At 44.8% G+C, this 12384-nt stretch overlaps 1 protein-coding gene across 1 annotated transcript in view; it reads left to right on the plus strand.

Moving 5' to 3' along the window:
* The window catches only part of ANXA2 (annexin A2), a 41922-nt gene that overhangs the window by 15428 nt on the left and 14110 nt on the right, over positions 1–12384 (plus strand). Inside the window, exon 4 of the mRNA XM_006220142.4 lies at positions 12067–12161. Within this exon, the coding sequence (XP_006220204.2) occupies positions 12067–12161 (95 nt within the window). The remainder of the gene's footprint in view (positions 1–12066; positions 12162–12384) is intronic.

Raw genomic sequence — 12384 nt, forward strand, 5'->3', positions numbered from 1 at the left:
TGGCTGAGTAATATTTGTTTACAGGTATACAGCACATCTTCTTAAACCAGTTGTCTGTTGATGGGCAGTTGGGTTGTTTCCATGTCTTGGATGTTGTAAATAGTGCTGCTGTGAACATTGGGGTGCATGTATCTTTACGAATTAGAGTTTTCATCTTTTCCGGATATATGCCCAGGAGCGAGATTGCTGGATCATATGGTAGCTCTATTTTTAGTTTATTAAGGAACTACCATACTGTTTTCTGTAGTAGCTGCACCAATTTACATTTCCAGCAATAGTGTAGGAGGGTTCCCTTCTGTCTATACCTTCTCTAGCATTTATTATTTGTAGACTTTCTGATAATGGCCATTCTGACTAGTAAGAAGTGTTACCTCATCAAGGTTTTGACTTGCATTTCCTTAATAATTAGTCATGTTGAGCATCTTTTCATCTTTTGACCATCTGCTGGTCTTGTGAATGAAAAATATTGCCAGCCATGTCAGTATAAAGGATGCTGTGGCCATCAGGTATCAGCCACTTCCGCCACCCACCCCTGACAGCGGACGGAGCTCAGGATGCAGACGAGCAGGCAGCCGGCCTCTGCAGCCACCCCTAGTGGTGCATCTTGAGGGAACTCAGGATGTGGATGAACAGGGACACTGGCCCTAGATGGTGGAGTGCACATCAAAGGAATGATTTCCAGGAGCCCAGACTTTTGCTCCTTCCCGTATGTAGAAAAGTGCTAAATTCCTTAACTTGAGGTATCTGGTTTTCTTTAGTTAATAGTAATCTTTTGATGTTCTGACTACCTGGTCTTTGTTGCAAAAACTCACATATCTGGCTTCTACCTTGCCACTTAGAAACAGCTTCTTAGAGCGATCTGAGATGCTGTGCCCCAGGCTCGAATCCTAAGAAAATCCGCCGAATAAAGCATAACTCTCAGCTTCCAGGTTGTGCATTTTCTTTCATTCGACAGTGTTCTTTGGAGAAATGTCTCTTTAGGTCTTCTGCCCATTTTTTTGATTGGGTTGCAGCTGCTTCCTGAGTGCTGCTCATTATGAGCTGAGTAGCACCAAGCACTCTAGAACATTCATCCTGGTGAACTCAGATTAACCCTCTGATGTACTGTGCTGTCATCCCCAACTTATGGGTGACACAGTGTAGGATTAATATGCTCCAGGTCTCTTGGCTTTGGTCCAAACTGGGGTTTGAACAGGGCTTTGTCCAGCCCCAGGTCTACGTATGTTCTTAAGCATCCCAGTGCAATGCAATGCCACCTGCCTGCCAGGATCGGAATTCTTTCTTTGCCATGAGTTATTTTGGGGCATGAGAACATTTTCTAGCTGTGATTCTATGGATATCAGACACATGTCATATTTGTGGGTCTAACTTTAGGCCCCCTGTTGTCGTCTCTTCCAGACTGAATACCCAGTGAGTCCTGGTTAGGACTACTATTTATTTATTTATTTAATTTTTTGGATTGAAGTATAGTCAGTTCCAGTGTGTCCGTTTCTGGTGTACAGCACAATGTGGGACTACTTTTTATTTACTGATTTATTTTTGGTGCCTAGTGATTTTAGAGAATAGTAAATTTCTTGAGTTAAGTCTGTTGGTCCTTTAAACTTGTTTCTAAATTGTCAGTATATTTAGAACCTTAAATCCTTCTAGGAAACTCTTGAGAAGAAAGAACATCCCTGCACAGCTCAGTGTACCAGAGATGTTAACATCAGCATTGGTTATAATAGGGACAAGCCCAGATCCGTCTTCCAGTTGAGGGTAACTTGGTAGATTATGGTAACTGTTTATATTACCTAGAATGTCTGTAGTATGTCACAGATACGTGAAAAATAAAGTTTATGAATGGTTTTTATACATTGTTATGATATAATTTACATACCATACAGTTAACCTGTAGAATATGCACATTGCAGTGTTTTTTAGTGTATTCAGAGTTGTGCAACCATCAACAGAATTAATTTTAGAACACTCATTTTTAACATTTTTTCACCTTAAAAATTTGTCAGTTGCATAGAAAATGTACATAGAGCAGTGTATGCAGTATGATCACACCCCAACAGCTTTTTTCATGTCAAAAACAAACAAAAAGGCGTTAACTGATACATAGAATTATGGGTAATTCTTTTATATAGGCGTTGATTCTTTTCTTGTGCTTTCAGTATATTCTGTATTTCCCAAATTTTCTCCTATGACAGTGATTACCTTCATAATGGAAGGCAGAAAACCTAATTAAAAACAAAAAGGAAGTCATTACCGTTGACCCTTGAACAGCTTGGGGTTTGAACTGTATGGGTTCACTTATACGTGGACTTTTTTCAGAAGTAAATACTACAGTACTACACGGTCCAGTGTGGGTTGAACCCGCGGATGTGGAGGAACCAGGGAATGCAGAAGAATTTCGTGTCTGGAGGGCTGACTATAAATTTGTACGGGGGGTTTTCGACTGGGTGGAGGGTTCAGAACCCCTAACCTGGGTTGTTCAAGTATCAGCTGTAGTTAGCAAAGTCACATTCCTTGTGTTTCTTTCACCTTCTCCTTGATCTTTTTAGATACTAGCACTACAAAAAATTGAGCTAAAGATCTTATCTTCCCCCTTGAGAATGCCTTCCACCTCAAGTGTAATTAAGAAGCTCGTGCCACACCTTAATCTCGCTACCACCTCAAACCCTTTTCTCGGAGAACACAAAGCAGAGTAATTGGTGTTTCCTTGACATCAAAGGAAACAAAGGGAAACCTCAAGTGCTGATACAAAAGCCAAAGAATCATGAAAAGATGGCTCTCTGGGTGCCCTCCCTCCCCCCATGGAGTAGCCCATGTGCGCGCTTGCGCCAAGTGCAGAGCGTGCTGGGCATAACCTACCCCGCCTGATGGACACCCACTTCCCTGTTGTCCGGGTGCTCTCGGGAAGGACAGCTGGAGCAAGAAGCCTGTGGTGGGGGGTACTCAGTTGCTGTTAAACAAAAGGACTGTAAACAGGCAAGCGTGGAGCGGGGAGGTCTAGAAGGAGGGGCAGCCCTGGGTGAGATCCATGTGCTGGTGCTGCCTAGACTGGTCAGAAGCCCTGAAGCAGCTCTTATCTGTCCCTCCCCCCTGCCCTTCTCTCTCACCTGGGCTGTTAGGGCATCTGTCCTTTCCTAGTGGGCCCCCTTGCCTTATCCATTGCAGATTCTCTTTCTAGCCTCATCTCCAGGCTGTTTGGTGCCCCAGACAGAGCCTTTGCTCTGGCAGGAGCGTGCAGCCCCCCTGTAACGGGAGTGTCGCCCACCTCTAACCTCCAGGCGGTTCGCGCTCACGTCTCAGCCTGAGCCCATGCACAGCCTCTTCTCCAAACGTTCTCTATGGAGGCAGAAGCAATCATTCCTGGTTCTGTGTCTCCTAATGCTTCACATCTCATTTATAGCTCTTGTCACATTGTGTTATAGTTATTTATATGTGGATTTGTCTCTCCCACCAGAATGTGAACTTCTTAAGGGCAAGGACTTTATTTCATTAATCTTTTCTAATGCCCAGGCCTCTGGGGACTGTGTGAGAAGGTACATCCTTAGCCCAGATCGTAGTCAAAATGTACACAGATCCAGAGCGTACAGGTGAGTGTGGAGTGGGGTTACGTGGCTGGCAAGACAAGGCAGCAAAAGGCAGTTCCAGAATCTGGACCGTGTCCACAAGCGTAACAGTCCCCTAGTGAACTTTGATCCTTTTTCCAACGTGAACTTAGCTCATGCTCATAAATCGCCTTTGTTTCTGGTTTGAAGGGATCTCATTATTCCCTGAGTGTGTCACCTAAGCCAATGAAGGACTGTTTTGTGTATGCTCTGGCTTGAGGTAGACTCTGCAATTACTTACCTTAATTAATGTCTAGTTAGAAACTGAATAAAGCCATGCAAAAGTAGTAATATTGCTTAATTATCAAGAGGTTTCTGAGCCTTAAACCTGTAGGAGTCTCTTGGTCTAGATTGGCCTTGGGTTAAATATATACTGCGGAGTGTACAACACAGCTGTGCATGGTTTACCATATGGGCCCAAATAACTAGAAAGGAAAGTCAGCTAAATTAGAAAAGGATGAATCTAGACTACATAAAATAGATTGTAATTAGAAGCAGCACAACCCCAGAGTTAGTGTAAGTGCCAATAAACTGGCACAGCTTTGGTCTCTCTCCCTGGAAGGGGAGGGTAATGAGTTGCCCTATTATTATTGCCAGTTTTGATTTTAGCAGTATTTGTGTTCTCCGGAAGGGATGCAAAAGTGGGTGATTTCCACCCCCTTCTTAGAAGCACAAGTATAGAAGCATCACTGCAGCAAGTTTTTGCACTTATTTTCTTCACACACTTTTTAAATGGAGCCGCATAAGACTTCCAGTGTGGCCGAAAGACTGGCCTCCCTTGGCAGTGGGGGAGCAAGCCAGGGTATCTTTGGTTTCACCTGCGCACCTGGAGGTGTGTTCATTCAGCCGAGACAGCAGTTAGGAATGCATTCTCTTGAAGACACCGGAGGCTTCTCTCCTAGAGGAGGCAGTGGGAGGTGAGGGCCCAAACCAACCAGAACCGCCCCCAGTCTGAGTGAGAGCATACCTTGTGACTCACGTACCCTGGGGCCCTCTCACCCTCCCAGAAGGGGACAGGAGGGAACAGAACCTTCCCGTTGGGGGAGGCCTTTGCCTTCTGCGCTCAGGTTTACTTCAGACTGAGTTCTCATCTTACAGCCCTGCTGGGAACAGGGAGGGACCTGTGCTGAGTCACAGCCCCCTTTGCCCTGAGCATAGATTTTCCGATGTTCTTCAAAATGATCATTGTCTACACAGGTACATAGATGCCAAACTCGAGCCAAGAAGCCTATGAACCATGGGTAAAAGAGTCTGATGCTTTTCTTTCTTTCTTTTAATGTTCCTACAGTTAATTTACAATATCACTTAACCTTGGGGAGGGAATAGCTCAGTGGTAGGGTGCATGCTTAGCATGCATAAGGTCCTGGGTTCAATCCCCAGTACCTGCATATATAAATAAATACCTCCCTACCCGCCCCCAAAGCCCCCAGTATTATTTACAAAACAAATTCAGACACAGAAAACAAACTTACAGTTACCAAAGGGGAAAGGGCTGGGTGGGGTGGGTAAATCAGGAGTCTGGGATTAACGGACACACACCTGATGCTTTTCTGATTGTAAGCATCGGCTGTTGCTGCCTGCCTCTCAGTTCTTTCTTTTTCGTGAAAATGGCTACCTCTTTTCCATGAGGAAATCCAAATTCTGGTGGCCCCCGGGGACGATGGGAGTCACCACCTTAAGTGGTGTCGGCGGTGTTGAGACAATAAATAGTAACTTGTTCACTGGTCAGCTGAGCTCATGGGTGGCTGTGCTGGTTTTTCCTTCATCTGTTCAGGTTTTTTACTTTCCCTCTTGGGAGGCGGATAGTGCAACGGGGCACACAATGGTGCTTGGGATTTTATGCATAATCCTTCATTTACAATTACATTTGGTTTGGATCTTGAGTGGTGGCCTCTGTGTTTTCCTGCTGGTCCCGTAGAATATCTCAGAAATATAATTATGCAAGGAAGGCAGACAGGATTGTAGATTACTGAAGTATCCAGTGGGATTACCAAAGAGATGGTACTTAAATCCTTTCTAAGAGATTCAGCTGATTTGAGACCAGAGAAAAATGGAAAAAGAAGACATTAGGATGTCTGGCCCCAACTCTCTTCTTTGGCACTTAGCTAAACTGCGCTTTCCCAGAGTCAGACCCGTGGCCTCGGCTGTGCTGTACTTGGGAGGGGCGCCCAGCTCCCCAGTCTCCTCCCACCCTGAGCCCTGCTATTTTCTGTCCCATGTCTCAGGCAGCTGCTGGGGTGTATCATAAAACTAGACTAGTAATCTCATGTGTTCTCCCGGCTAAAGTGTTCCCCACCTTCTCTATGCCCTGTATTTTCATAGGCCAAAACCTGAATGCAGGCAAGAGCCAGGGTTGCAGCAGAGAAGCTGAGTAGAGAATGTGGTAGACACGTTCCCAGTCGTTGACTCAGCCAGTCCTTTCTGCATCCCCGTAAAGAAGGATTCTCGTGATCTCTGCTGTACAGGATGAGAAACCGAGGCATGGGGAGGTTCCCAGTGTTCCCCAGATCATACAGTTCTGAGTCCCACAAAGTTTGCAGAGCACATCTGTCATTGCCCCTTATCCACATGCCTCCCTTTTGCATCTGCCGCTCACCTGGACATCCAGCTCCTTGTGAGACCCTTGCAGGCAGAATGCTCACTTCTGAGTGACCCAGAGGTGTGACTCCCAGGGCAGGACTTCCAGGCCAGGTGGCACCATGGCAGACGGTGGGAAGGGTACTTCGGGGCAGCAGGGCGTGCCTGTGCTTCTCTGTGCCTGACATTGCTCTCGTTGGCATATCAGGCTTGTTGGGAGGGACTGCGCCCTCCCACTAAGTTATGAAAGGCTGTTTCCAGAAGACAGCCTTCTAGCTCTTTCTGCTGAAAAAACCTCAGGTGGGTTATCTCTTCAGTGGCCGTTCATTGTTACCGGGTGTTGAATCACTGCCCACAGATTGTTAAATGTGTGTGCGTTCGGACATGCTGGATAGTTAAGTCCAGTCGTGTAGACATGCAGACATATTACTGACCCAAATCCTTTTTAGCAACTGGTTAGAGGAGTGTGGTATAAAGACATACCAAATTGTGATTTCAAAAAGGTACAAACATGACTCATACAGATACAGGGTAAACACGTATCAAACGTTTATTTGACTCATTGAGATAAAGCTGGTTCAAAGGGAGCTTTGAAGACTGGGTGTTTATAGGCAGCGAGAAAAGTACGTTGGCAGAAGATTGCTGGGCTGGATACAAGGCCTTAGTGTCCTTCAGGGCACTGAAGCCATAATCTCTGGGGTTATCCTTCCACCTGGACCCAAATCTACAAGATAACACGTAACCCCACAGAGCCCGTAAGGAGCAAACTGAGTGAGGGCGTGTCCTGGCGAAACAGTGACGGTGGGCCTGTGGCCACACTGGGAGGACAGGCTCTTTTCCTTTTGCCTGATTTTCAAGTTTGGGGTAATGTTCTGCAATGGGAGGCAGACGAGCCCAGTGCAGTAAGCCTGGTTTGCATCCCAGCTCTGCAGGTGACTCGCTTTTGTGACCTTGGGTGAGTCCCTGCCTTCCACAAGCATTGGCCTCCTCCTCCCTACAGTGGGGGTGACAGTGACACCCACCACACACAGATGTGGCAAAGATGGCATGAGAGGTTTGTATAAAGCACCTCGTAAAATGCCTGGCACATAGTAGGTATGCAGGGAATGGTCGGTGCTATTATAATAAAATAAAACCCATGAGTCTGTGGCCTCCTCTCCCTGTGACCTGCCTGCCTTTGACCTTGGCTTAAGGAGGATTTCTGAGGGTTGATACTGATATGCCCAGTAATCTTAGCCATGGCTTTTCCTATGATCTAGATAAGGAGCAGATCTGGGCAGTTTTCCTTTATTTTCTAACCAGTCAGCCCTGCCCTGAGGGCCTCCTGAGTCCTTTATCAAACAAAATGAGATCTGTTTTCTCTGTGCAGTCAGTGTGTCTTGGCAGATGTGAGTCAGCATCCTGTTCAGAACGGCCTCTTGGTTCCTTGCCACGGACAATAAGGATGCACATTTTCCGTGGAATGCCAGATGTGGCGCTGACTTGGGGCTTCTACCCGCAGAGGAAACTCCAGGGGGCTGACTCTGTGGATTTGGATTCAACCATTATTTTAGACTGCAAGTCTTTATTTTAAAAATATGGCTGATGGTTTAAGGGACCCTCGACCCCGAGTTTTCTGCTTGAGCCCTGCAGTCAGCCGTGTTTTCCTTTGGCGTCCCTTGCCAGAGCCGTTGCTTCAGGTGACCGTCACTGAGAACAGGGGCTGGGTTTTCCGATGCCCTAGCTCATAGTGTGGGAAACGTTTTTGTAGTTAGCTGATATGATTAGCCATTTTCATTCAAGGAGTAAATGCTTAAAACCTTTATCATGCTATTTCCCATCAGGAGCCAAATAAATTGGTGTCTTAATTCCTCACCAGTCTTGAAAATCTGAACTTCTATTAGTTCTGAAAGATATTTTAAAAAATCTGCGTGGCTCACAGAATTTATCGCGTTCTCTCCCACATTCTGTGGGCTCCCCTACCCGCATCTCCCATTTCCCAGTGTGAGCCTTGGCTTAGATCACTTTGTGACTGTCCATATCAAGCACAAGGGGAGTGGGATGGGAAACGAAGCATTATTCAAGTTTGTTGTTTTTCTCTTTATGCTTCTGCTCCACCCATATGGTTTCTTTTCGCCCCGAGGCTCTTCCCCTTGGCAGACGCTTCCCTTGGCACGGCCCTGAGAGATGGGAAGGTACCAATCCAGAGAGGCCCAGCCTTGTCTGCTGGGCGTCTGCATCCGCCTTACGTTTATTCCATGGAAAGCCTTCCGGTGCCCTGGCACTCGTGGTGCATGTGTGGACAAGTGATTGTGCTGACGTCGCTGGCTGAGCGTTCAAGTCCTCATCCTTCAGCTGCATCCTGGGCAGGAGCAGGGAGTAACCAGCTGACTCTCGCAGCTTCAACCCGCACTTAACTGTTTTCCTCAGGAATAAACTGTCTCACCAATTATGATCGCAGGTCGAGAGGAAGCAGCAGTGGTCTAAAGATAAGATGGTTAAATCCCACTGGCAGCTGTGTGCGTTCTGGTGTTCCGACACAGGACGTGCCTTAAGAGGCTTGGACTAGGCAGCTGATCCTGAGCTCCGGGATTTTTCTCTCTTTCTGGTTCAATTTGAAACTTGCAGACAGTGGTATGGGAAAAATAGCTGACATAGCTGAGGTTCTCCGATGGGGAGGGGGCTTCCCCTGGCAGAAATAACCTCCACTTAATTTCTTGGTAGTTTCTGGCAGTAGCATTTGTGTAATGCAGTCAATCGTTCACTGGTAAGGGGTCCCAGCACGCTGGATGCTACAACACAGCAGGCTGTTTGCTTGGTAAATAATTTAGGTAAAATACACTTAGATCCCTTCAGGTGATAGTTGTCGCTGCCTCTTAGGTGAGATTCAGGTTAACCACCCGGGCTCTTTATGGGGATTTCCAATAATTGGATTGAATTCCGACTCTATTGGCCGGACGCTTACTGCTATGAACAGAAAGGTTCATTGTCTGATTGCTAAGAGTGGTTTCATTGACTCAGAGCATGGGACTGCACTGAAGTTTGTGGAGCGAGCTCTTTTCAGGTGTTATTTCTTAGCTGGATTGCTTGAACAAAGGAAAGCATTTCTTCTCCTAAAATTGTAGTTGACCTTGCACCCCAAAGAAGCAGTTGGTAGAAGCAACTTAACAGTCTTAGGCACACGCAGATTTCCAACGACGTTTCCAGTCCCCACCCATGCCTACCCATCTCTGTCGGTGATTCTCAAAGAATCACCAGGAAGCTGGTTGAAATATTACTTCCCAGGTCCAAAGGCCACGAGAGTCTTTCATTAGATCTCAGTGGGGCCCAGGGGGCTGTGTTTTTAGTAAGTGCTTCATGTGAGTCTCATTCAGGTAGGCCCAGGACCACATGCTGACACAGATACAAACTTTGCATTTGTTTCCAAGGGAGAATAGTTTTTTTTATGGGTCAGTGTTCTTGGCATGCGTTCATGTTAGCGGCCTCAAAAGTGGTTTCAGGAAATACTCAAGTTGAGGTTAGAGAATATAATTGTATTTTGTTACTCTCCCGCATTTTCAGATTTGGGAAAGAAAATTGAGTATAAAGAAGTAACACGTTTATAAACAAGTGGTTTTCCTAATTAAAGTTAGAGCCCTAGAGTATTTAGAGAGGCAGCGAGCGAGCACGGAGGTGAACACACTTGGGAGGGTAAGCACGCATGCCCACGCACCCAGACACATTGGCTAAAGTAGCCTTGTAAACCTTAACGAGTCAGTGAGTAAATCTCTCCCACCCGTACCTCTTGGAAGCTAACAAAAAGTTAAAGCTGATTTCATGTGTTAGTGTGTCGTGGAAGCAGAACCGAAGGTCTTTGTTCAGTCCCTTCCTCATGCGGATGTAGACACTGAGACCCAGGAGGGCGGGTGCTTCCCCGGGTGACAGTGGCAGAGCTGGACCCAGTCTCGGAGCTTCCGCTTCCCCATCTGTGAACTGGGAAGAGACATAGGTGCCCCTGCTGGGTTGTTGTGAGGATTAGGGAAGATGATGTGTGCTGGGACGTCTTGTAAATGGAAGAGGATGATGTAAATACAGTTCCTAGCTGTCATGCAGTACTGTGTTTGATTCTAACTTAAGTATTTGGAACCATGCTAGGAATCTCATGTGGTGAAGTCACTAGTTGATTATGGATCAGTGATTATATGTCATTCATGGTGTACATTAAAAAAACAACTATGGAGTTTTATGCTCATTATGGTGAATTTGGAAACTACAGATAATCAAAAGGAAGAAAGTTTGAAATTATCTATAATCTTGCCACTCAGGTGATCACTATTACAGTTTCGATATAAAGGCGTCTACATGTTTTCTTATATGTGAGCTTGCATTTCACAATATTCAGGTTACACTGGGCGTACTGTTTTGCAACCTGTTTTTTTACTTAACGGTATATTGTGAACATTTTCCCACGTCGGTTAATACCTTACACCATCATATAAAATGTCCGTATAGTAACCCTTTATATAGTCAAAAACATTTAATCAATCTTTTATTAGACATTTTCCCCTTTATTTTTGATATTATATACAATGCTGAAATAAGCATATTTGAAACAATCTCATTGGGTTTCTGCCTTGATGCTGGCTACTCTGAAAATTGAAGCGAAAGGTATAAATCCTGCAGCTAAGGCAATTATCATACCGGTGTGAATTCACTTCAAAATGAGTATACAAATGCAAAAATAAATGTTATTTATTTTTATACCCAAAAATTCTAACTTTCTGCTTTTTGATCTTTCTAACACACTCGAGAGTTTAGAATCCCTTCTTTGCCGGTCTGCTCTTTGCCTCTGCCTCAGAGCATTACAGGTCTGACCTTTCTGTTGCTTTGAAATTCCTGATTTCCTTTAGGCCAGGCTGCTTGCAGTTTGCATGTGACCTTGTCAGCTCAGCCACTGTGCTGTCTCGCTCAAGAATTACCTACCCAGTTATGGCAAAGACTCTGCCTTTTATTAAACAAAGCTCATAATCAGTCAAGAGAGAGACCTTTCACTTTCTGAATTCTTAAAACCGTGCTTTCTTAAGTTAAATGGCATGTTAGGAGTATTTCTGATATAAAATTGGAAACTTCCAGATACCAGAAAGCATTGCTTATCTTTGTAAATACACATGTTCCAATTAAAACAGGTGCTAAACTATTTTAGGTGGCACTTCAAAACTCCCCATTTAGATTTAATTTAGATTAAAACACTTACTCTTTTTAATAAAGTTATAAAATTGATTATTAAAATTGCCTATTGAAGATTAAAAGCAGTGGAACGTTTATTTTCCTTACAAAACAATTTAGTCTTCAATAAGTATGATTGTATTAATCAATTATGCTATTAAAATACGACTGCCGTATTAAATCTGGCTCATTTGTCATGACAGTTTCTATAATTATAGAAATTATACCTAGCTGCTCATGTAGTCATAATCCTGCAATAAATGTAAATAATTGTCTCTATTAATTCAGGTTGCAGTTACTGTCTATTAAATCCCCAGTTAAATGGCAATTTGGGGACCTTCATTTAAAATCCTCCTAAATCTTTGTTGCTCCACCTGACTGCCAAGGCCCCACACATGCACCTCCTACTGTTGATGCCAGAAACCAATTTATGAATAAAATAGTTTTTTGTTGGTTTGTTTGGTTAATACAGATATTTAAAAGGTCTATTTAGGCTGGAGGTTTGAGGCTGTCAGGAAACAAACAAAAAAAGAGGGCATGCATGTTGGATGGAGGGTGCTGACAGAGAACACATCTCGGTGTCTTGGTATTTCAGTTTAGGGAACAGTACATATGTTTCAGGTTGAAGAGAAAGCGTAAAACCTATGTAATCCCAAAGGACCAGAGCGTGTGGGTGAGTAACTGTTCACAACTTGTGTCTCCGCAGGTGTGGATGAGGTCACCATCGTCAACATTTTGACCAACCGCAGCAATGAACAGAGACAGGACATTGCCTTTGCCTACCAGAGAAGGACCAAAAAGGTACAGCAGGTTCGGGGGGGAGGGCACTCCTTGTTGAATTCCAGTTCCTCTGCCATTGCTTTTTTTTTTTCATGATTTCTGGCTCTTACCAACAAGAAGCTTCTGGAACCCAAGGTCTCCGCCTTACATCCTTGTAAGAGTCACAGCTCACACCTTCTTGGAGCTCGTCCATAAAGACCCACTCTCTTCCAACCCAGAGTGCGTGGAGGGAGCAGCTCTGGGT

The sequence above is a fragment of the Vicugna pacos genome, chromosome 6, assembly GCF_048564905.1.
Source record: "Vicugna pacos chromosome 6, VicPac4, whole genome shotgun sequence".
NCBI lineage: Eukaryota > Metazoa > Chordata > Mammalia > Artiodactyla > Camelidae > Vicugna > Vicugna pacos.